The following is a 26,008-nucleotide window of genomic DNA, read 5'->3' on the forward strand; positions in this document are numbered from 1 at the left end:
ACAGTGAGGTGTAAGGGTATAGGGATCAAGCAGGGGTGCAGAGTCTACGAGGCCCCCAGACACAGCCTGCCCCTCCCACACGCAATCTGCAGGAGCTGAGTGAGTCTCTTTGAACTTTGGTTTCCTTGCAAGTAAGATGAGCAAGTAACATTTTCTTACAGGGTTACAGAGAGCAGTAAATGAATAAATTTAAGTGGGGCATATTGTAGGCTGTCAGTATATGGGTTAATGTGATGATGATTCTTTTGAAAAAGTCTGCTTCTCACCTGCTGGAGGCTGCCTGCATCTATGAGTGACCTAAGACAGTAAGGAAACAGGACAAGTTTGTCATCTGAAAGGAGAGGCATGGGGGAAGCCCTCCCTTCTATTTATTTCACAAGGATACGGTAACAGCCAGCAAAATGTGAACGGTTTGGGGATAGGCATTGTTTACACATCATTTCGTCCTGTGGCTGGAGGAAGTGTGTCACTGGAGAAGAGAGCCAAAGGCTCCATGCCAGTGCCTGGTTGGTTTTCTACTGGACTTAGCGCTGCTCTTTGCCTCTTTAGGGTTTTGCAAGTGGTCAGGGCCCATTTGTCTGAAGTGTGTTCCCCCAAAGCTAAAACCTTCCCTAATTAACTTTCTCAGCCACTACAGGTTTCCCAGTATAATGGGCAGATTGAGGTTCCCTTATCAGGGTTTTTCCTTGTCCTCAGCAGCAGAATCAGCAGGGTGGAGGGGTGCTGCAGTAGGGGGCTGCCTCTGTCACTTGAAAGGAGCTATTTGGCTACCACTAGCCCCAGTGACTCTCACTTGATAACATCTTATTCATAACTGAGGAAGCAGAGTGGTTTAGGGGAAAGAAAGAGCATAGGTTTTGCCTTCAGACAGATCTGGGCTCCAGCCCTGCCTTCATGACTTACTATGTGATCTCAAGCAAGTTGGTGAACCTCTCTGAGTCTCAATTTCTCCTTACATCTAAAATGAAGCTAGTAATTTCCACCTCACAGAATTGCTACAGGACTAGACAAGATATCATAGCTAGCCTGCCACAAGATAGGGCCTTCAGTGTTACTTCTCTTTTCCCCAGCCTCAACACAAACCCCTCTAGGTAGGTTAGCAGCCCCCAGTTGTGAATCTGTGTCCAGCCTAGAACCATATAGGAGGGAAAGGTGTGTGTCCTTCCCTATCCCCACTGAGAGTTTTCTATAGTAGGCTGGGGAAGGTAATTCTCAGCCCTTGCCAGGAGTCATAAACATTCCCAGCTATCTTTTTCTTCTCTCCACTGCCTCTGCCCCTGAAAATGCAAACAGCTGTGGGGTTTTTTTTCCTCATTATAAAAGTAATCTGTCCTCATTATAAAAGATTTAGACATTGTAAAAGATTCTAGACAGAAAGGTATGACCATCTGCTGGTCCCTGGGTCTCTAAAGCTGAGCAGAAAATTTTTAGAGGAGGTGGGGGAAGGGGGTACCTCCTAGGGTGATTGTTTTTTGTTTTGTTTTTTAATCCTTCCCTGAGGATATTTTTTCCATTGCTTTTCAGAGAGAGTGGAAGGGAGAGAGAAAAAGAGAGAGAAAAACATTGATATGAGACAGGCACATCGATTGGTTGTCTCCCACACGCACCCTGACCAGGGCTGGGGATCTAGCCTGTAACCAAGGTACATGCCCGTGGCTGGAATCGAACCTGGGACCCTTCAGTCTACAGGCTGACACTCTAACCACTGAGCCAAACTGGCCAGGACAGGGTGATTGTATTTTTACAGTGTGCAGATTATAAGTGTAGAGCCAATATATTATTTTTTAATTTTTAAAATAACTCACTGTTCTTTTTCTTATTATAAAAAAAATAGATGTTCATGACCAAAAGAAAATTTTAGGCAAAGAAAAAACAGAAAATATAAAGCACCCACAATTTCACCCACTGAAAGATAATCACTGTTAATTCCTTGGAATATATCCCTTTAAACCTTCTTTCATACAGAAGTAGAATCTACTTTGCTGATTTTCTCACTTATGAAATGATTAATATTTGGGAGTAATAATTTTTTATTCAAAACATACAAAAGTGCATAGAGGTGCTTGCCTCTATACCGCTATCCATTTCTTTGGATCCCCTTTTCCTCCCTTTCCCTCTATCCCACTGTTAGCAATTTCATGTTATTCAGGCTTTAAAAAGAGAACTTAACTGAGTGTAGAAATGGTGCCAAAGTCCAGGGTGGTATTTACAGGATTCTCACCATCCCTGTCCCTCAGGAACCGAACGCCAACAGTGTGGCCTGGAACACCCAGTGTGAGGACATGCTTTGCTTCTCGGGAGGAGGCTACCTCAACATCAAAGCTAGCACCTTCCCTGTGCACCAGCAGAAGCTGCAGGGCTTTGTGGTAGGCTACAACGGCTCCAAGATCTTCTGCCTTCATGTTTTCTCCATATCAGCTGTGGAGGTGCCACAGGTAACCCAGGACACCTGTCAGCTCTCAGTAGTGGCAGGGCAGGCAAGACCAGGAAAGCCAGGCCCCTCACTAGTGCTTTGGGGAGAGAGTGGTGAGGAGAGAGGGAAGAGAGGCAAGAATGGTAGTTATAATGTCATGGAAGGCACTCTCCTTCAACCTAAAATCATGTCTCTTCCCCCATGCAACCTGTGTGTCTTTGGGCAAAAAGCTCAGCATCACTGAGTCTCCATTTCTTTCTGACCCCTCCTTCCTGGTAGGGATGGGGAGGGTATGCAGGATTGTCTGTCAGCAGACAGTTATGTTTCACTGAGAGCTGTACTTGGGGCAGAGTGTAGCAAGCCAGCAACGCTTGGAGTCCAGCAGGGTGTATGCACAGGCATATGAAGCGGGTGGTGTGTGTGAGACAAAGAGAATATGGGTGGGACGGGGTGTGGGGGCTGAGGTCTTTGAGCCAAAAAGGAAGCATGGGACCATCTGCACAAGTCTCTCAAACTGGGAGGGGGCTGGTATAGAAATGGGAGGCTGGAATGTGAGTCATGCCCACTGTAGACCTGTTATAAAATAAAGATAAGGACAAGGAGACACTAGCCCTCAGAATCCCATCCTCAAAAGAGAATCCTGCTTAAACATTTTGGAAAATAACCACCCAGACCTTTTCTATATGTATGTGTAATGTATGCATAATATAGAATTAGGAGTATATTATTGTATATAAAATTTTAAACAAAAATAGAATCGTACTGTAAATAATGTTTGACTTTTATTATCTATAAGTATTGCTACCACAGATGAAACCTCAGATTTACTGCACTTACTTTACTGAATGTAGATTATAACTAAGAGAGACTTAATTGCCTTCCTTTAGCTCCCTCTTCTTCTAATTTAACCTAACATTTACATATTGCAGACTTATCACGCTGTATGAATTGTTGGCTATCAACCAGTGATCTGGCTTTTTCACTGTGCAATCTACTGGAAACATGACTCCATGTCAATAAATGTCCATCTCTAGCAGTTTTAAATCCTAAAATGATTGTAGATTCACATATAATTGTAAGATATCATACAGAGATACGACTTACCCAGTTTCCCCCACTGGTAACAGTTTTGCAATACTGCAGTACAAATTTGTCACCTGTATAGGTTGGTATATTCACACCAACAACCCATGAGATCCCCAGTGTTGGGTTAACCTTTTATTATTGCCATACCTTCCTCCCTACTGCCCCACCTCCACCCTATATTGTTTTCAATGACTGTTTTTTGTCCTATTTTGTGGATCTTCCACAACTTACTCAACCCAGTGCCTGTTGTTAGACATTTGTGCTGTTTGCAGCTTTTTGTTCTTGTAGATAGTGAGCTAAGTCTTTGCCCCCATCCCATCTTAACTCCTTGGTATCAATTCCTAGGAGTGAAGTTCCTGGGTCAAGGGCTATTTATGCTACATTTAAAAGATTTTTAAACATGTTTCCAGACTGCCTTTCAGCTAGGCTACATCAATCTACGTTCCCTCCACACACCTTGCCCTGGCTTGGCTTTTTGTAAAGGGTGGGACTGGAGTTCATTTCTTCCTCTTAGCTGATGATAGCCTTGTTACTTATTGCTGTAGGAATTCTTAGTGCCTGACACAGAGCAGTTATTCAATAAATGTTAGTGGAATTCAGACCCAAGGAAAAGGAAAGAGAAAAAAAGGAAACCAGAGAAAGAAGGGAGAGAGGTGGATGGAAGTGGCAGCAGCAGGAGGGATAAGAACAGCCCCTGTGGACTGTTTCCTTGCAGTCCTCATCTGCTCCCCATACCAAACCATGCACCACATCCACCAGAAACCCAGTCTTCCTCAATCACGCCAAACATGCTATGCTGATTGAAAGTTTTTTTCTCCCAAAACTGCCATGCTGACCTCAAGATAAATGCAGTTTACTGCTCCCTGACTTTGGCTGGACAGGAGGAGCTGAAGGGACAGCCTGGGGCTTCCTCTGCCAAGCTCTTAAGATTCAGAAGCCAGACCCCCCTCCCACCCCATGGCTGCACTAAGGCTATCCTGCTGATGCAGCAGGTCAGAACTGCCAAGGGTTAGGAAAGGCAGCCTCAAAACAAAGGCTATTTATCTGTTGTTTCTGCCTCCAGCCATCCTGTGGTTTTGGCCTAGGGAGGAGGGAGAAAGCATCAGACCCACTCTGGGGATTTCTGGTTTCCTTTAGAAATTTACATCATCTTGTGCAAGAAACGGTTTGTCAGGGCTGCCAAGTAGGGCGGCAAGCCCCGGTCGTGCTTCTCTGGGTGGATTGTGACTTCATGCTTGGAATGGAATAGCAAGATAAAGTAGAGCTCAGAGGGCATTTGTTCAGTTACGGTATTTTTAAAACTCCCACTCTCAGATTGTGCCTCCCAGGCAAGCCCAAATGTTAACTGTCATATGCTCCATTTTGACAGGCCTGAGTCCCTGTTCCATCCTCATGGAGCATTCAGCATGGTCAGAAGTTATACAGTTTAAGGAAAGGAGTACTGGCTTTCTGACTCTGCCGCCTAAACCAGATGCAACCTTGAGCAACTCCATTCACTCTTTGGGCCCTCACTTTTCTGTGCAATGAGGTTAAACATACCCATCTTTCAGGTTTTGTCTGTTCCAAATCCTATTATTGTTATTATTATTAACAGTCTTAAAATATCAAACACTACAAAACAGAACTAAATTGGAATAGAAGGTGCTCACTAAAGGAGTTTAGAAAGGAAAGCTGATTGTGCATGGGGAGTTTGAGAAAGCTTCCAGGTGGTGGTAACACTTGATCTGAGCCCTGGAAGGCCTGGAAAGGCAGAGAGGAGCAGCAAGGGTGTTTCAAACAGAGGGAAAGTTGAGAGTGGGTACAAGTCTGGAGAATTTGGGAAGTGGGGAGGAGCTGGCCCTGAGAAAATACTGTGGTTGTAATGAGCATGCTCATTTTTTGTCTAGCACTTGATCAATTTTCAAAACACTTCTCTCATTTGCCCATGGTAGCCTATGAGCTGGCCAGGGCATCTAAACAGAAGTTAATTTACCCAAAAATTCACACAGCTAGGATGTGGCTAAGCCAGGCCTGAGTTCTAACTCAACTCCTGCGTTCATACCCTGCTGCCACCTGAAGGGAGGGAAGGTGGGTGAGTGGCACAGTAGGAAAGATGAGTGCTCAACAGCAGGCACATCTTGCTGTCAGAGAGTAGAATGGCTTAAAAAGAAAAAAAATTTCCTTCAACTCTAAAGCTAAAAATTGAGACAGGAAATTTCAAAGATTAAGGCCCCAAATGGAGAAAACAGCACTTTCGGCTCCACATTTGGGAACCATTAGCACAGAGGTACTGGCTGATTGATCTCCACTGCCCAGGAATCCAGAAGGAAAGATGCCATTCCCTTCAGCACATTGACTGGCCTAAAACAAGGCAAGGCCTTTTATTATGAAAGACACTCAGGCCCAGTTCATGTACACACACACACACACACACACACACACGCACGCGCGCATGCCCACCCAAGAGGTCATCCCAGGCTCCAGCCCCAACATCTTCTACATGCTGCTTATGTGCCCTCAGGCAAGTCAGTTGCCCTCCCTGAGTTTCAGTCTCGGGCTATAATCCGGGAGTGATAATGCCTAGGACTACTGGGACAGATCCAAAAGCGCTGTGTAAACCTACAAATAGAAGTTATTAGGAACCATGCACAGAACAGGTGACATTTTAACAGGTCCTTGAAAGCCAAATAGGTACTTTCCAGAGGGTGAGGGGGGGTAAAGGCATTCCAGATGATGGTGACACCTGTGGTGAGGCAGGCCTGGAGGTGGGGAAAGCTGGTGGTGGAGGGAAAGATGGGCAGGAGGTTTGTGTTGCTGAATATGATGGTTTGGCTATGAAAGCAGGTGGCCGAGTGGAAGGCATGTAGTGGGCTGGGGTGTGGCTGAGAAGGGTACTGATTAACCATTGCAGCATTGCTCTGCAGGAATTTGTAATTAAGTTGGTGCATACATCTGGAGTCAGGCTTTGTATGAATCTTACTCTTTCCATTGCTCTGAAAACCATCTTCTTTCCTTTTGATGAAATCCTACAGTCTGCTCCCATGTACCAGTACCTGGATAGGAAAATGTTCAAAGAAGCCTACCAGATTGCTTGCTTGGGTGTGACAGACACTGATTGGCGCGAGCTGGCCATGGAAGCTTTAGAAGGATTAGAGTTTGAAACAGCAAAGAAGGTAAGCATCTAGTCAGCATGAGCTAGAATCCGGTCCTCGGAGGGTTCTTTGAGGAGGCAGAAGGGGGTCCAGGTGACATATGGAGAGGGAAATGCATACTGCAGTGGGCTCTGGAATTAGACTGACCTGGGTTCAGCTCTCAGCTCAGCCACTTCCTAACTGTAAGCCTGAGCAGGTAACAGCCTTTCTAAGGTTGCTCATTGGTAAAATTAGAGTGATGATAGGCCCCATCCTCAAAAGTTATAAGGATCTAACGTGATAATGCCTATAAAGCTTGACACAGGAGAAGCATCTGATAGATTCTATCTGTCACTCTTATTGGCTATCGTTTATGTAAAGCACCCAGCTAAAAGCCTGGCACATAATAGGAACTCCATAAATGGTAGCTTTTGTTATTGGTATAAGCACTTATTGGTATTAGGTCATTTATTACACAATGCTGTTTTTCTTGGCACTCTGCTAAGTATGGTGGAAGAGATGGTTGAGTTCTCTGATTCTGAAGCAGTGTCACTCCCCACATAGCTTCGTGGCATGATTCATGACCTTGATTCATGGTATTATTTCCTGGCTCAGTCTATTAAAATTACAGAAATGGCTGAAAACATTTGACCCCTTTCCACACATTGTTAGAAAGAGCCCAGCTCTGTCTCCTGAGGTGTAGGGGAAAGGAATGGCCTCCAACCTCTCCCCTACTTCTTCTCTCTTCTGTCTTTATCTTCCCATAGCCAATTAATCAGATACTCATTTTGCCTTGAACTGGTAGGGAACATTCAGAAGTATGTGATGCCATCTCCACACTAGATCAAGACTTCTAAGCACAAAAAGAGAGTGGACCAGGACCAGACTAGGGTTCAGATGCCGGGTTGAGAGCCAGCTCTGCCGTGTACCAGTTGGATGACCCCGGGCAAGCTACTTCTCTTGGACCCTCCGGCCTCATTTCTGCAGTGGGGAAGGCGAAGACACTAACTTCCAACCCTGCCTGACATAGTGTCGTCAGGCTTAACTGTCACATTGTAAAAGGGATTCTAAAACTAGCAATGGTTGTACAAATGCTAGCTCTTATTAAAACAAGTACAATTATAATTATATAATAATTATCTAGATTATAGTTTTGTATCGACTGTGTCAGAAAAGTGGTGGTAGAGGAGGATTTTAAGAATTCAGAGGAGGGAGGAAACATTTTCATGGAGGGAGCTTCCCTCTCCTGTTCCACCCCGAAATGCCAGGAGGATGAAGAATAACAAAGGATTCCTAGAATATGTTTTGTTTGTTTTTAGCCTGGAATGAAATTAGACAGCAGTGCCTATCACTGTGTTAAGTGCTTAGCAAATGTTTGAATGAATGAAAACTAAACTGGAATGAGCTTCCATTTGCTTAATACCCTTCCCCAATTCTGTATCCCCCCAAACACTCCCTGAGAATAGAAATTATTGTATTAAAGCCACAAGACTTTGACCACAGACTATAACTTAATCACTTAATCCAAATCCCTAATCCCCAGCCTTTCTTTTTCTGCTTTGCCAAGTCACTCTGGCACACATGGAGGTGGAATGCTTCCTGGTGATAGACTGCTGTCCCCACTAGATGGCAGAGGAGGGCTGTTTAGCACCCTGGACCACTGCCTTGAGCAGAACTGCAAAAGCTTCTCTGTTTCCACATTTCTCTCCTCTGAGGTTATTCACAGGCCTTGTGACTGTGACCACTCTGACCAGTGTACCTCTGACTCTGCAGAATGTCAGGTCTGAAGGAACTCAGAAACAAATTTCTCTCAGTGGTGAGGAAGAAGTAGGTTCATGGCCCCCCAAATGGAAAGAGAGCTAGGACTGAAACCTAGAAAGCTCCTTCTTACCTCCCTTCTACTTTGCCAGACATTTCAGATTTCCCTCTCATGTTGCTTTAAGGAAGCCAAGACCTCGAAAATTATTTATAAGACCTCCAGCAAAGAATACAGGTGCCCTTAGCTCTCCATCCCTTTACTCATGTGATACCTGCCTTACCCTTTCAAGGAATTTCTCTCCAGGAATACCCATTTTCCAGATTCCCACTCTGTGATGCTTTACTTAATCCTTCCACCTGCTACTGCCTGTGCTCAGACGGTGAATCTGTGTTCTCCAAGGCATTTAGTTCATACTTGTATAACTCAGGGAGATTTATTGATCTATTTAATCTGCCCACCTCCTCTTTTAGATATGAGCCCCCGCATTGGGGAGGGGGACAGGAGCCAAGTCATATTCATCTCTCAGTCCCCTGGCCATGCCGGCTGAAAAGATGAAGTCACGTTGTGGTCACCTGTGAGGCAGCCAGAGGCTGGGTGACTTGCTCATTTCCACAAGTCTTTTTAGAATGGAGGAAGTCGCCCGGCCGGGCATGGCTCAGCGGTTGAGCGTCGACCTAGGATTCCTGGTCAGGGCACATACCCAGGTTGTGGGCTCGATCCCCAGTCGGGGGCACGTACAGGAGGCAGCCAATCAATGACTCTCTCATCATTGATGTTTCTCTTTCTCTCTGTCCCTCTCCTTTCCTCTCTCTGAAATCAATAAAGATATTTTTTTAAAAAAAAAATAGAATGGAGGAAGTCATGCAACTAAATAGAGGCTGCAAGTGGCCAGGGTTGTTGTTCTGCATTTCATATTCTAAGGCCGCCTGGACCTGATGCCTCCTCTAGGTGTGTGTCCGCCCATTTCAAATGGGACAGTGTAAAGGAGCACAGCTGGGTATAAATGTTGACAGCAAAGCCACATGAAGATCATCTTTACATGGCGAGTTATGCTCCTCTAAACCCCCTGCAGAATCTGAAAGCAACAAAAGAGGCTTAGTTAACATCAATCTGCATGAAGATGGATGCCTGGAAACTTCCAGCAGCCCATGGGTTAAAGTCTCTGGCTTTACTGGGAGTCCAGGCAAGATCTACCCTTTCAGGATTTACACAAGTTTGCCTTCCAGGGACTTGGAGTGATTCATTCCCTACCTCCCCCTTCCTTCTAGAAACCATCTTTATTCCTTCTCAAATTTCCCCTCCTTTTCTCCCTTCATGATGGTACTGTAGGCTCTGGATGCCCTGTGTTTATGCACTGTTGGTAAGCATAGCTGTCTCCTGTTTTCCGTCCAAGTCACCAAGATGTACGTGCAGTCTCTCCTCAGTCAGTACATTTTCTCCACTTCCGCTCAGATGCCACTGCCTCAGAGTGTCAGACTGGCTTGTTCTTTCCTTTTGCATAGAGATTCCTCTAAGCAGGCACCATCGCAGACTCAGTATCATAGTTTTGTTTCACCTAATCCCAAAGTGATTGATGCAACCAGGGCTTCTTTGCTCTTCTTTATACGGGCTAATCCCAGGGATAAAGCTGAGCCTCACTGGGTGGTATAACCCTCTTGGACACACAGTGATTAGTCAATGCTTTCTTTTTTCCCCTCCTTACTGGCTCACTTTCTAAAGCTTGACTTCACACCCCCAGCCAGTCACCCACTTTTGAAGCCCAGACGGCAGATGATTTTATTCTTTTATTTTTTCCTCTGCAGGCCTTCACCAGAGTACAAGACCTCCGATATTTAGAGCTCATCAACAGCATTGAGGTAAAGTGTTCTTTCGTCTCAGGAAGGCACAGAAAGCTGTCAGTGGTTTACAAGCAGCTCTTCAAGAAGGCGAGAGCCTTGAGGACATGTGAACAGAGCCCACTGGTGTCTGGGTATCCGGGCCACAGCCTTGCCCTTGGGGTGCAGAATGCCATGTGGTGGGGGGAGACAGCACATGGGGGCAAGAAGTGCAGTCTGTCATTTGGCAGCTGGGGGAGGTTGGTGGGTTCCTAATCTTTCTGCGCTTTGGTTTCTTGTCTGTAAAATGGGATGAGACCTATCTCATAGGGTTGCTGGGAGGATTAGATGGGTTCTCAGTAACTGGTTTTTATCCTTGCAGTGGTTGTTAGCTGGTTACCATCCTCTAGGGCTTCAATAACGTGCCAGTGTAGGAGGCACTTCCCAAATGCACATCATCTACATCCCACTGTAGCAATGGGTCCTGGGGATGGAGGTCTGAACTGGGCACCTGGAGACTCTGGAGCCCTCCTTCCAGCCCACTATTCCTAGCTGAGAAAATCAGCCTCATCAACCAAACCCAGAGAGGGCTGTGGTGGACTAAAGAGGCGGGTTCTACGAGCACCATTTGCTGGGTGATGGTAGACCATATTCTTAATTCCTGTGTATCTTAGTGCAGTCTGACTGTCTGTAAAAAAGGCATACATATTTTTTCTCTGAACAGATTTATTGTGAGGCTATGGGAATGTGAGATAAATTTGAATTTCCCATATGGAAGCAGTGAGGAAATCAGCAAATGTCTTGTCCCTTTGCTTCAATTCAGCATAATAAACACCTGTTGTGGGCCAAGCTTTGTGCTGAGTCCAGTGGGCAGAGCTGAGTGGAAGAAAACTGCAGGAGCTCACACACAGCCTGCTAAGCCTAATAATTGTTGCCATTTGCTGAGTGCCTGCTCTGCCCCACACATGATCATGATTGATGTGTATACTATTTTAAATCCTCATAACTTAGACACTGTTTTTATCCCTATTGGATAAATAAGGACACAAAGACTCAGAAAGTCTAGGTCATATCCCCAAGGGTCCACAGACAAAAGCTCAGTTTCGAATTCAAAGCCAGTTTTATTTCCAAGCTGTCATTACTCTAGGCCATGGGACCATCTAAAAAGTTGCTTCTGGCCTTGACTGGTGTGGCTCAGTTGGTTGGAGTATTGTCCCTTACACTACGGGGATGCAGGTTTAATTCCCGGTCAGGACACATACTTAGGTTGCAAGTTTGACCCCCAGTCGGGGCATGTATGGGAGGCAACCGATTGATCTCTCTCTCTTCCCCTCTCTAAAATCAATGGGCATGTCCTCAGGTGAGGATTAGAAAAACAAGAGTTGCTTCTAGTGCACCCCCCAACTTCCCCCTCCCCACACACTTCCCCAGCACCATCATAAGGAGCACTTATGTTTTCTGTCGCTTACCCTACCTGCATGGTGAAGGGTTTTTTCTGAGCCATCTGTTCATAATGCCTAGTATATCACTTACAATTAGGGGTGGCATTTGTAATTCATCTTGTCTGGATCTAGGGGTCTTAATCTATACAAAGGTAACTGACCTCTGTGGGGATCGCTTCTTGTCATTTACCAGGTCTTACTAAGCTCCTGTTGTAGCTCCTGTTGTACTACTACTGCCTCATCTAGTGTGCTCTAAGCTGGGGAGTCGGTTAAAGTAAACTTGTAAGAGTTGTCTCTTGCGAAAGACTAAAGTGCCTTTGAGTGAGAATCCATTTTGGCTGCTCTGAGGTCTTAGTTGCTTGCTTTTAGGCATTTGGCGTTATTCCAGGGAACCGAGATTCCTTACTAGGCTCCTTTTGGATAGGTGAGATGTAACTGTACTGATAACAGGGGGAAGAGAATCTGCCCATGTGACTTCACACATACTGAATATACGTAAACCGTTTTTCTTGATCATGGTGATATTCTGTGGCCTGGAATGGATATGGCCTAAATTCCATGCCTAGTGAAAACCTATTCCTTTATCTCACTGCAGGATTCCAATTCATTTCCTACAACTAGGGGTTAGTTTATTTGGCTGGTTAGCCTAAACTGTGTAGTTTTTTTTGTTTTTAAAAATTATTTCTGTCAGTGGGGAAGCATGTTGCCTCCAGCTGTTAAAACTTTCACCAGCTTGTCTGGAAGTTTGATTCAATGTCTCATCTTCTTCCACTATGATACACTTGCTAGAAAACAAGCAAAAGGAAACTGCTGGGGATGAGAGATTGGGTGCTACTGAGTGTTTACAAATACTCGAGCTGTAGACTGATGATTGTTCTCTAACACGGGAGAAAGGCGTGTGCCAGTTATTTCTCTTCATCCTCAGCACTGCTATGTGTTTGCGTGTGTATGTGAGTACATGTGTGTTCACAAATGTGCGTGTGTTGGGGACCATCACTTGTTTCTGTGGTACAAAGAGCATCTGGAGTCAGACAGACTGAGTCCAAATGCCAGCTCTGTATGACCTCGACCTGCTCCTCTTCTGAATCTCAGCTTTCCTCAGTGTGACACTTGGTTGGTACCACCCACCCTTGGGCCCATGTGGGAAGTGTATATCTGGTGCCTAATGGGTGCTCAGCATGTGGTATCGTCACCTTCACTTTAGGGACTTAGTGAGATTCATTATATTATTTTGTTAGTTTCCTTCTGGGGAAGAAACCCTAAACTTTCTCCTTGTCTACCATCATCATGAGTCAACTCTGCCAAACCAAGCCTGGGGATCTTGGGAGCTTGGGGGCCTCCAAAGAATGGACCATCCTAAGTAGTTGTTTCCTTGGAAGAATGTACAGCCTTGAGGAATTTCCATTAAACAAAAGTTTGCATTTCTTTTGATCTTCATCCATGGGGCGGTGGGGGGGGGGGGATCTGCTTTTGTTGTCAAGCATTCCCAACAGAAACCTAGGTGAGAGACACAACAGCCCAGGAGCCAAGTGTAGATTCCCGTAGGAAGGCCCAGGGACTTAACTTGAAATAGCAGCATCTAACCTTTGTAAAGACTGCTTCCTGCCATGGCTGGAGAGGCCATTTCCTGTGCTTCTAATTTTTCCAGGAGAGGAAGAAGCGGGGAGAGACCAACAATGACCTGTTTCTGGCAGATGTATTTTCCTACCAGGGGAAGTTCCATGAGGCCGCCAAACTGTACAAGAGGAGTGGGCACGAGAACCTCGCACTCGACATGTACACTGACCTCCGCATGTTTGAGTATGCCAAGGTAATTCCCCACATCCTGGCCCAAGCTGCCATGTGGAACCCACCAGCGTTCTGACACTGCCCCAAGAGGCGGTGCATACAGAAAATAGCAATGGCCTCAGAAAGAGTGTGGGCTAACTGGTAAGCAAAGGAACCATCAGTGGCCACTGGTTGAAGCTGACTTAAAACTTACCCACCAGGGTGACATCAAAGGGACAGAATACAATGGTTCATAACTTTGTCAGCTAGATATCTTTGTCAGCTATCATAGCTAGATAGACTGTATGAACCAGCAATGTCCCTTCCTTCAGGGCATCAGGGCTGTCTCCCACAAATTCTCTCAAAACTTTATTAGAAGTCACCAAGAATCAGTATCCTCAGGCATGAATGGTTCTACCATCTTCAATACAGGATAGTGTGGTTCACTCCGGCCAAGGTTTCCTTAGTGCTTCCTGTTTGTCTGGTACTGGCCTTCACACTGGGCCTTGGAGACACTATGACACAGTCTCTGCTCTCTGGTGCTAGCACGGTGTTCCTCTCTGCCTGGGCTGGTACAGCATGGCTCCCACATCATCTGCATGGTTGATGGTGGAGATTTCCCCTTGCATTTGGAGGGACACAACATGAGGGAGATCTTCCTGGAGCAGGCTCATGTGAGCATGAGTACCACTGAGGAGCCTAGACCATCAGGACACTTGCAGTTGAGCCTAATGCAAGGTGAAAAGAGCCTTAGGCACACTGAGCAACCACACTCTTCCTTCCATGGAGGTGCCTTTGTTAACTAACCTGCCTTTCCTGGTAGTGTCAAGAGCTTCAGAATGTTATTAAGTGAGTCATCAGCCACAACCAATTAGTGGCTATTAATGGCAGTTATCTAGCTCACAAGTTCAAGATGGAAAATCCTCCCCATTTTTTTCTGCTCTTCCTGAAGGTGGCTGCACTCTTATCTTCCACCATCTGTGAGTTCCAGGGGCCAAAGGTTATGTCTGGGTCACTGTCATCAATACCTGGACAAGCACCTGGTCCCCAGCCTGTCTCTTCTCCTTGTTGGTTCCTTCACTCCATCCCTCCTATCCAGGTGCTTCAGGTACCCCACTTTGCCCCCTTTCATACTGCCACCACCACACACACAGAGACACAGGATTTAACATTGCATTCATATTGAGAACACCTAAATCAGTGTTTCTCTTTCTGGGGATAACAACATCTAAATCGAGGCCAAAACCTTAAACTAAAAGATTGAATCCTAGGGGTGGAATTTAAGCATTAGGAGAGCTGGCTCTGGGTGTTCTTTGGAACTTCTGAAACCTTCCAGCAAGCAGCTGTGATGCAGCAGATGATGCCTCCTCACCTTGGTGTTCAGAGAGTGGGTGTGAGTCCTGCTCCTTCCTCTTGGTAACCTAGGGAAAGGCTTTTCACTTTGCTAACCCTCCATATTCTTGGAGGTGACATAGTTGCATCTCAGCTTAGTTCTGAGAATTGCACAAAATAATGTATGAGAAAACCCTTTATAACAGCCAAGCTGTAGAAAGGTTAGGAAAATGAAATGGGCCAAGCCTGACCACAGAGCAGCTGTTCTTCGGACCTCTCCCCAGTCAGCCCCACTCCTGCTCCTACACTGAGGCTCCTCACACTTTGGGTGGGCTTTGTGCACCCACAGTCTCCCACCCAGAAATGCAGCCTATTTACACACTCCATCTGGTCTGCCTCTCTATGAAGGTAAATACTCTGGGGGTTGTTTTTGGTTGTAGTTTTTTGGTCACAATTCCAAGTAGATTGGTTCTGTTTCAGTCCTCTCCCCTCCCCCCAATGGTTTGAATTTGAGAAAGTGTGTACTTACTACACATTATGTCGGGGGTGGGGAGGGATACAGTACTTATTAACATGGCATGTTTTTGTTTATTTGAAAATTGCTTCCCAAGATTCAATCTGGTTTTCAGAAAATTTTTAAATTACATTCCCACGTACAAATAAATTATATGCTTTCCAGATAAGTGACATGTTTATATGGTGATAAAGGGAATTATAATGCTCTTAACTCTTATGTAGTATGTCCTTATCAAAATCACCAAGCATGAGAACACTGTTTAGTCTCATTCATCACTCAGCACAGCCTCTTTCTGTCCACTCCAGGGCAAAGTCTTTGCCATGGCCCCAGATAATGTGTAAATTAGTTTCATGGAACCAAAGAATCTTTGAAAACCCAGTTTGTTGAGCCTTGAAGGAATCAGTTAGACTCAGCTTCAATTAGGTCAGAGCTCCTAGGACTGGGCCATTGGGCTAGAGGAGGTTCCTTCAAGCCTGTGAACTGTGCCCTTGGCTGGTCTCTTTATTGACGACCCACATTTATGGCTTGCTTTTGGTCTCTGAACCTTCTCACTACAGTCACCTTGAGTCCACTGAGTACTCACTTTGAAGGCTATTTCTCTTGTCTTATGTTCTCTTTATCTGATTTCCCCAGCTGCTAACCTCACTTTACCAACCAGGTTAGCAGAGTTTCCAGCTTTGCATTGGCATGAAGAGCACACATTGCAGTAACTGCCAAGAGTAAAGACTGTGTCTGTAATGGTCCAAACTTCAGATAGTTAATAGGTGCTTTCCAAGCCCCTTCCCCTCTGTGAACTCCAGGGGGACCAAAGGCCAGTGAGGTTGACCTATCTTTTATTGGATCCCCAGCATCAGGGTAAATGATGCTTTTTCCTCCCCTTAAAACAGTTGGTTGTCTTAGGCCAATCTAATATATTATTTTAGGGGCTACACAATTACCCTGAAAGCAAATGGAAAAAAAGAGCTAATTGTTCAGGTAGGTTTTTAGCATACATTGACTGTACTTTCCTGACAAGTGAGTGCTAATCATGGGGAAAGGAGTGCTTTTTTTATACTTTGTGAGGTTGACACAGTGCACTCTCTGCAGGGTACATTATTCCTAAGACAAACCACTTCTTACTAGTTATGCAGATCTGGGCTCTCAGAGTTCTCAATTTTCTTTTTTGAAAAGCCCCACCTTTTAAAATGTCAGCACCAAAGCTGCCTCAGCTATGGCAGACTCCCACGTCTATATGTTAGGTAACTGTATCCTGAAGAGGTGATTTTCTGAGGCTGTTTCTCATGCATCCTAGGGCCAACCCAGGGAAGCTGGGCATGACCCCCTGTTGTGGTGGAAGGAACACAGGCCCTGAAGCTTGACCCTGAGCCTGTGGATCCACAGGCCTCTCTTCCTTCATGGATTCTCTCCAGGCCCCTTCCCCCTGCCTCACATCCCCCATGGCCTCCTGCTTTCCCCACTTCTGCAGACTTGCTCTCCAGTCAATGCGATACTATCCAGTTGAGAAGTAGTAAGTAACATTTGTGCTCCTTATCTGCCCTAGGCAAATACCTGGGGGCAAAGCCAATGGGTGATGCCCTAAGTTCAGGCAATAGAACACGAATAGAATCAGAAAACAGATGTGAATAGTACTTCCAGTGTGGTGGGGGTGGGGAGGAGGGCACAAAGGGGCTCTTCTAAACTCTAAATTTTTTTGTCTGTTTAAGGGACTACATGCTCAGCCTCACTCTGAGGTATCATCCCTATTATCTAAATAAAGATTGTAAGTCTGAGTATTTGAAATTGTGCAACCAGGTTGTAGAGTCACTATATAGAAATAATCACACATACATCAAACCTAAAGAACAAATGTGCGTTAGTGGGCAGGGCAGGAAACATTGAGGGCCATAGTCTTTGACACTGTCCCCAGTACCTCCCAGGAGCACCTGTGGGGCAGCCTATGAGTAGTCTTCCCTGACACCTGGGACTGCCTCCTAGTCAGCTGTGTAGGGATGGGCTCACACTTGCATCCTGATCACCTGCTTCAGCCAAATGGGCCCTTCCTTACTCCAGCTTTCAGCTCCTGATGTAATGCTGGTAGCAGGAAGTTCTAATTCGGAGTGTTTTTGTTTGTTGTGCTTCCTCAGGATTTCCTTGGATCTGGAGACCCCAAAGAAACAAAGATGCTAATTACCAAACAGGCTGACTGGGCTAGAAATATCAACGAACCCAAAGCTGCTGTGGAGATGTACATCTCAGCCGGAGAGCATGTCAAGGCCATAGAGATCAGTGGCGACCATGGCTGGGTTGACATGTAGGTTGTCAGTCCCTGCCCCAAGAAGCATTTGGCAGCATGTCGTGTCTTGTCAGCTCTTAGTTTTGACTGACAAGGAAAAAAATAGTGTTTCTCTAAAGATTTAATCCGAATGTGATAGTGACTAGGTTTTTGAGACACAGATTGGATGAAGCATTTTCTGCCTTTGAGGAGCTTAGCAAATTCCTTGGGGAAAGGGTGGAAGGGAGTGAGGGGCAGGAGACAGCCAGGCATTGGAGCTGCCATGCCCTAAGCCCTCCCTATGAGCCAGGCACTGTAATAGCTTGCAGACATTTGGTTCTCCCCCACACCCTAAGCATGGGTGTTTCCATGCCCATCTTCCAAATGAGGAAACCAAGGCTCAAGGACCAAGTGATCACACAGGCCAAATAGCTGGGAAATTGTGGAGCTGATTTTCAAACTGATACGGCCTACTTCAATGCCCATAATACCCATCATGGTAGGAACTGGAAAGGACAAGAAAACTTGCTAGCACATCAGGGAAGGAGACATGAATTCTCATAGGAGGAGCCATGGATGTCTTCCCCTAGGAGGAGTCTTTGCATGAAGGGCCTTGACGAATTTCAAGAGGCAGAGGTAGTAGGAAGGGGCAGGACATGCAGGCCAGAAGAACAGCACAAACCAAATGCGTCAGCTGTGCTTGGAATAAAAGGTGTAGGAGAGGGAGAGTGAAGGACAGCTGGCTCTGCGCAGTACAATCTGGGCTGGCCATACTGGGAGGGCCTCGGGTGCATTTAGATTTAGCAGTAGATAGTGAGGACTGCTGGTCAGGACTGTGCTGTTGGAAGCCCACCATACAGTGGATAAAGAATGGAAGGAAAACTAGAGGAAGAGAGACCAGGTAAGTGGTCACTGTAGTAGACCAGGGAGAAATATGGTGGCTGAGGGAATGAATGAGAGATGTGGAGTAGGCAGAACTGACAGAACCCAACTGAATGGGGGTGTTGGGGCAGGGCTGGGTGAGGGGATTGCAGGCTGATTCTGAGGTCTGGGACTGGTAGTCGGTAATGCCACTCACCAAGGTAGAGAACAGAAGAGAAACAGGCTTGGGTGGGGCTTCTGGAAAGGGGATGGATTCAGCCTTGGGACTCTTAGAGCATCAAATCTCCAGGGGAAGGTCAAAGAAAGTAGGCTTCATGCTCATGCATGTGCATGTGTGTGCATACATGTATGGCTGTTAAAGGAGAGCCGGTGAGGGAGTAGCTTCTGAGGTCAGCTCAGTCTGAACCCTATTGGCTTGTTCTGGAAGCCACACTGTGGTCCACAGGTAACAGTGGCCCAGACAGGACCTGGGGAAGAAGAGGGGCTGGCTAATGAGTAAGTCATCCCTGTGAACCCCACTATGTGGTTGACATGTGTCCAAGAATAAAGTTTCTTGAAGAAAGAGGCATACATCCATTCCCCCCCCTCCAATTATTCTTTTCCCAAAAGAGATGGTACAGGAGAGAGCCAGGCAGATTTAAGTCCCTCTCCCCTCTAGTTTTTCATGTCACTTTCTTTTGCAACTGATATGTACCAGGGTTACCTTGAGGAGACCGAAGTTGTTCAGGAAAGACACATTCAGCGTGTTCTGCCCTTTTCCAGGTCTGGCTGTAAAAGGTGCCTCTCCTCCAGGGACATTTGGTTTGATGGGTGGGGCTGGGGAGCTCTAAGGGGTTGGCTGTGCCACCTTTCCCTAAAAATGTGTTGTTTCTCTCCTGAGAAGTGTTATTTTTAGATTCCATTATTATTCTAAGTACAGATTGACAGGCCTCCCTGAGCTTGCCTGTTTCTGAGGCAGGGATCTGTTACAGCTGCTTCCCTTTCCTTTCTCACAAAGAGCAAGCTGGGTAGGATGCCTTTCCCCTGGGAAAGCTGGTTTTACCCCAAATCCTGGCCTGACCAGAGGGAACAAGCACATTTCATTCAGCCCCTATGTCCCCACAAGCAGTGGGAGAGCCGGACACTACTGGGAAGAAGTGGTGAGCCAGTGGTCCTGTGGCCCCTCACTGGTAGTTAGTACCTTGGCTAGGAAGAGAGGCACAGTCAAGATTTCCTGCAGGCCTTTTTTCCAGAGCTCAGAGCAGGCCCCACATAAGCCTCTTCCTCTAGAGATTCTGTTGCTGAAGAATTCTCATGCCTCTCCCTCTACTTTCCCATGAGAATTCCCAAAGCAGTAGGAATAGCCCTCTGCCACTTCCTGGGTGCAGAGTCTTAGGCTGGTTGCTTCACCTTCCACCCTAGCCTTTAGTCTTCTAATCTGTAAAATGAGAATAAAAGTACCACCTCGAGGGATGGTGGAGATTCAATGAGATCACACATGTGAAAACTCATGGCATTGTTCTTGGTACAGTAGGTGATCAGTAGATGCTCATTTCTGTCCCCAGATCCTATTGGATAAATTAGTAACTCCTGTGAAAGGCACATGAAGGGGGCTGGCTGGTGGAATGGTGTCCTTCAGCAGGCAGCCTCTCCTGGTCACTGGGCAGTGTTTCTGGAGTGTGTATTCACTCATTTACTAACCCCCCTCAAGCACCAGGAGCCTATATTGAGCACTGGGGACATCAACATCAGTTGATCCAGAACCTGCCCTCAAGAAGACCCAACAGCCCACACTACTTCCTTGCATCAGGCTCCTTTCACAGGAGTCCACCTCCTCCCTGTGTGTTTGCCTCTCCAGGTTAATTGACATTGCCCGTAAGCTGGACAAGGCTGAGCGGGAGCCCCTGCTGATGTGTGCTCATTACTTCAAGAAACTGGATAACCCTGGTTATGCTGCCGAGACCTACCTGAAGATTGGTGACCTGAAGTCCTTGGTTCAGCTTCATGTGGAGACCCAGCGCTGGGATGAGGTGAGGGTAGAGCACACTTCATGGGTAAGGGGGTCCTCTCTGAGCCCTAGGCCACAGGAGACTTTTGAGGGTTTGGATGGAAAACAGCTGCCCTCATTTTGATACTAGCTTTCCATTTGTTTGTTCATTCATTCATCAGAGCATCTTTATGGACTGTTGGCTCTGTGCCAGCCCTGTGGTAGAGACTGGGGATATGAAAGTTAATATGACAGTTCCCATTGCCTGCGGTTGGTCTGACTAGCACCACAGGCTGACACATGTCTGACCTGGAGAGATACCTGTGTGACATTTAAAACCTGCTGGGTGGCAGAAAAGGTCACCCATACTTTCCTGGTGCAGGCTGCCAGAACTATTTCAGAGGTCAGCTCCTCCTCCTCCTCCTCCTTGCCTACCTGGCTCTCTCTCATGAAAGGCAAGTGAGAAGAATTAGCCAAGCCAACAGGAAAGATGACTGGGATGCTGATGCAGAGCAGCGATGTGCTGCCCCCTCTGGCTTGAACTCGCCCTCCAGCTCACTGGCTACCTGTATCCTGAATTGAAATTCATCCCCAAGAGGATTAGAGGCTGCACCCTGGGTCCTTACCCTACTCCACCTGTCCACCATGGTCTAGTTTACAGAGCCCGAGTGTAAGCCTTTTCTGGTTATGAGTTGTCTGACTCCTGTCTTCCCTCTGAGTGGCTCCATTTGGTGAGGTGACATGGTCATTGATGAGAAAAGGTGGAGTCAGGGACAGAGGTAACAATGGCTTCTCAAGATGAATTTCTCAGGAGATTTCTCAAGTAGTATAAATTACAACATATTGGAACCACTCAGTCCTGGCTGTATATCAGGCAAACTTTCTCCCATTGCCACATACTGTCCCCCGTGACTCATTTCCTATTCTCCTGGCCTGACAGGTGGTTCTGGGACTTAGATAAAGCAGTCACTAGGTCCCATACAGCATCAATGTACCATCATCTTTGACAGCTAATACGCAAGATGATGATAATGTCAATTCTGTTTCCTTAGGTGTCGCCTGCAATTAAAAGAAATCTGTTTGCAGCGCTACAGGAGCCCACGCAAACCCTCAAAATAAAATGTTTCCGATTCTGTGCTGCTTCTGTAGTCCAGAAACAGACTGTTGTTATTGAATCCTGTCGCTTGCATATTGCTGTTAATTGCCTTTTGTTTTCAAAGAGCTGATTTGTTTTTGCATTTCTGGGGGTAGTGGGGGGGAAGCACTCTCCCCCTCTGAGTTGTCAGGCTGGCAAAATATGACATCCTTGATGGATTCAGCCAAATGCCATGTTGTCATGGGGGCTGCAGGGGCTGCTTTATTATGAATGCATTCATTCCTTCCTCCAGGCCTTTGCTCTGGGTGAGAAGCATCCTGAGTTTAAAGATGACATCTACATGCCCTACGCTCAGTGGCTAGCAGAGAACGATCGTTTTGAGGAAGCCCAGAAAGGTAGGTCACACAGACTGGCACCTTGCAGAAGGAGCAGGAGAAGGCACCGCCCAGACACACATTTCAGGAAGGCTGCTAAGCCCTTCCCTTTGTAGACTTTATCTGGGTATGTGATGTGTTTAGTGGTGAAAGACTGAGGAGCAATGGAAAGAACATGGGTTTTGGCGTCAGACACATCTGGGTCTATCACTCACCTGCCTCAGGACCTTAGGCAGGTCCTATCTCCTCTCTAAGCAAAGCACCACACACTCAAATGTATCTCTTCATTTAATTTTCACAACAGCCCTATGATGTAGGTGCCATTTTATAGATGAGAAAACTGAGGTTGGAAGTGATAAAGGAATTTTGCCTGAAGTATCACAGCAAGGAAGTGGTAGAGAGGGAATTTCAGCCAGGTTCGGGCGAGAACAAAATGAGAGGACTCCCACAGTGTCTAGCACAGTCTCACCTGCCACTTCCCTCAGCCATGGATAGAAACTTGAGTTCTTTTTCTGGCTCAGATAAATGGGGTATCCTCTGCTCCTCAGCATTTCCACTGGTAAAGTGGGCTGCATGCTAGGTATAGCAGTATCTGAAATAGAAATGAAAGGGAGTATAGAACTTTAACTGGTAATAATAATTCTAAAATTATTGCCCTCTGTGTTAGGCTCTGGCTGGGCACTTAACTACATAACCTTGAATCTCGGCAGCAGCCCTGCAGAGACACAGAGACTAACTGTGCCTTGCAAAGTCACAAAGCCAGAGAGTGACAAAGTCTGAATTGGACCAGGTTCTGTCTGGCTAGGGAACCTGATTTTTCTGCTAGGTTTTGCTGCCTCTTTAGGAAGCCTTCTAATTGAAGTTGGGTATGTCATATTCCATAGCATCTCATTTACACGTCTACATGGTTGCCACTTCCGGACACGTTTTGGAACAAATGTCTCCCTGTTGGAACTCTTCAGCTTAAAGCCCCCTTTGAAAGACAGTGTCTTCTCTACTGCTTCAGCATTTCCAGAGAACCCAGTTGTTAAAGTATCTGCATGTTTGGGCAAAACATATCAACCTATCCATCTGTCTGTGTCTGCCCTTCCAAGAATCCATTGCCATAGTAACTCAGTACTCAGATGAGAGATTGGAGATGAGAATGGAACAAAGGCCAGACCTTTTCCTTGTTTAAAGCTGAGGATTTGGATTATCTGAGTGCCCATATGTGGGCAAGTGTCACAGCTAGAAGTGCTTCCCTGAGAGCACCCAACATCCCAAGGATCTGGCACTTAGTAGGTACAGGAAATTTCTCTTAAATGGAATAGGAACAATTTAGAGATTTTTTTTTTTTGCTCATTTTCACAAATGTTTGGTTGCTAGAACCAAGCCGAAATTTTTTCAAGGTTTTCATCAAAAAGCACTTAGTAGAGCCCTGGCCTGTGTGGTTCAGCTGATTGGAGGTGTCATCCCATGTACCAGAAGATCACGGGTTCAGTTCCCAGTCAAGGGCACATAATGGTCGGGGGTGCATTCGGGAGGCAGCTGGTGATCAACATATCTCTCTCACATCGATGTTTCTCTCTCCCTTCCTCACTCTCTAAAAAAAAAATGCACTCAATTGAAGACTGACTAAGGATTTGAGTTGGGCTCGGTTATATGACCTTGGCATGCCACTTTACCTCCACTTTTCGGAGCCCATTTAAAAAAGTCTTCATAAGTCTGTTGTGATGACAATCAGCAACAAAAGTGAGGTAATCAGCAACAAAAGCACTTTTTAAACCACCAAGCCTATTCAAGTGTCAGGTCCTGTTAGTGTCACTTCCGCAGTCACAAGGCTTTGCCCTGGAGTGGGGTGGGGGCAAAACCTCACTGATGAGGAACAACAGTTTTGTCCTCCGACTTTGCCCTGCAGTTTGCCCCCTCAAGTTTTTCTTGCTACCATGCCTTTCCAAAGTTGGTTGCCTTTTCCCAGCAAAAAAGGAACATATCTCACTGTAGTATTTTCAGGATATAGCCTAGGTTATTTATAGCCTTCGGCCTGAGAGGCGCATCCCAGCAACGAAGTGCTGCAGATGCTCTGATGAATGCCCTACTTCTCAGCAGCCCCTTGCAAGCCCTGCAGAATTCCTTCCAACTCCCTGAATTGCATGTGCTTTTTGTACCCCTCCAGCGTTCCACAAGGCTGGGCGGCAGGGGGAAGCGGTCAGGGTGTTGGAGCAGCTCACACACAATGCTGTGGTAGAAAGCAGATTTAATGACGCTGCCTATTATTACTGGATGCTGTCCATGCAGTGCCTCGATATAGCTCAAGGTAAGTAAACAACCACCATGCTTCGTGTTTTCCCAAGTCCCGCTCTGGTACCAAGATAAACATCGAAAGAGCTGGGACGTTTTAATTAAAGCCCTGGGCTTGTTTATTGGGTGTATTGTCCGTAACCCTGCCTTGCAGCATCCTAATCTGGTGTGTCATCTTTTTCCAGTTTGCCCATAAGTTTAAAGATGGTATGAAGACCATCCTGGGGTTACAAATGGGGGGGTCCTGCCCTGTATTGCTAATTCAGAACATATCTCTCCCCTGCTACCTGGGAGCCCATAACTGGACCTGGATGAGTTCTGGTTTTTAAAAAATTTTTAATCAAATGAAAAGATGAAGAGATCACTTTACAATAAAGCACTTCAGATTCTCACTCATCCCAGGCAGGAAAATAGTTTCAATGTTGCTTTCATTCACAAGACTTCCCATGATGCACTGAGGCATTTCTGAAAGCAGTGGAGTCAGGGAGATGTTCTTTAGTAGACCGAGGCCAGCGTGCAGGAATGGGAAAAACAATGGAATTGAGGGTAGCTAGGTGACTCCTAATAAGTCACAATTCCTTCCTCAGCTCTACATCCCTGTCTCTAGCATGGGGGTAATCCTGCCCTGTTTCCTTCCTAAGACTGCTATGAGCCTCACAGAAGCCATGGTTATAGTTTGATAACTGTCAAGCCCAGGTGTAGGTTGGTATTTTTCTGTTCTGGCCAGTGGTCTGTGATTTTGTTAAGAGCGGCACAGTGGAAAGAGGCTTGAGGTGAGCACGAATGAAGTTGACGCCTGCCTACCCTCCCCGCCAGGCTCCTCTGGTATGTCTGAGTGCCAGTGATCACCCTCTTGCCCCAGCTGGTGCTCTCCCACTGGAATGACCTGATGGAGTATAGTGTGGGATCTGGGAGAACCTGCAAGAAATATCCAGATTCTTCCTAGCCATGTGCTCTGCCAGGCTGAGACTTTACCTGTCTTGGGATGACCCAGCTCCTAAACAGAGCACCTTTTCCATTCACTGCACCTCTTTGCCACTCTTCCCGGCATAGACCTGGTGTTGGGGAGGAAATGACACTGGCAACAGTGCCATTGCCTAACCCTTCCTTCTAGACACAATTTGACACATCTTCTCCTTGCTGCCCTGCTCCCTTCCCTCTGCACACTTCAGATCCTGCCCAGAAGGACACGATGCTCAGCAAGTTCCACCACTTCCAGCACTTGGCTGAGCTGTACCATGGCTACCATGCCGTTCATCGGTACACGGTAAGGTGGCCAGGAGACGGGTGCCTGAGCTAGGGGCACTGGACTTGTCTTAAGTAAACCTATTGGGCAGGGTGACATGCTGAGAAATCCTGTTCTTCTCCTGAGAGACAAAGTTTGGAACTCTGATTTTCCTTGATTGGCTACTTGTTTGACATGTAGCAAGCTGTGGGCTTCTGAATTAGTAAGCCAGAGCTAGATTTGGCCTTTCTAGTTGCTTGCTTCAGGTTTGGATGACTCAGCCAGACTCTAGGTTAGTTAGACAAAGGGCTATCTAAAGTGATCAGAGGTGAACATTCCATGGGGCCCTCCTCACTTCTAGATGGGTAAAGAAGGCCCAGCTCTAACCAAAGACCCCTGATCCCTCCCTAACCCTACAACTGGCTTGCAAATTGTGGCCTTGAGCAATTTATTTTCCCTCTCTGGCCCTCAGTTTCCTTTTCTATAAAACAGGAGGGTTGGCTTGATTTACAGAGAACCAAACAGTTGTTTTTTTAAGTTACTCCCTGATTCTTTTGATTAAGCCACTTTAAATTCTACCTCCTGACAGTGGGGAACAGGTGATAGGTTGTCATTAGCCTCCTCATTTTGTGTGTCCTCAGTCACTTATCAAATGTTGATTAAGCTCCTACAATGTTAGCTTATCCTGTGTTGA

At 46.3% G+C, this 26,008-nt stretch overlaps 1 protein-coding gene across 6 annotated transcripts in view; it reads left to right on the top strand.

Moving 5' to 3' along the window:
• Positions 1-26,008, top strand: part of IFT122 (intraflagellar transport 122) — a 65,729-nt gene that overhangs the window by 29,428 nt on the left and 10,293 nt on the right. For 4 of the 6 annotated variants that reach the window (XM_081160035.1, XM_081160037.1, XM_081160040.1 and 1 more), the window contains 9 exons: positions 2,238-2,435; positions 6,511-6,651; positions 10,171-10,224; positions 13,273-13,434; positions 17,364-17,530; positions 20,211-20,382; positions 21,728-21,830; positions 23,965-24,105; positions 25,262-25,356. In XM_081160035.1, the coding sequence (XP_081016161.1) occupies positions 2,238-2,435; positions 6,511-6,651; positions 10,171-10,224; positions 13,273-13,434; positions 17,364-17,530; positions 20,211-20,382; positions 21,728-21,830; positions 23,965-24,105; positions 25,262-25,356 (1,233 nt within the window). The remainder of the gene's footprint in view (positions 1-2,237; positions 2,436-6,510; positions 6,652-10,170; positions 10,225-13,272; positions 13,435-17,363; positions 17,531-20,210; positions 20,383-21,727; positions 21,831-23,964; positions 24,106-25,261; positions 25,357-26,008) is intronic. The other 2 variants (XM_081160036.1, XM_081160038.1) reach the window with 1 other exon arrangement.

Source organism: Miniopterus schreibersii (assembly GCF_964146895.1).
Source record: "Miniopterus schreibersii genome assembly, chromosome: 15".
Lineage (NCBI taxonomy): Eukaryota > Metazoa > Chordata > Mammalia > Chiroptera > Miniopteridae > Miniopterus > Miniopterus schreibersii.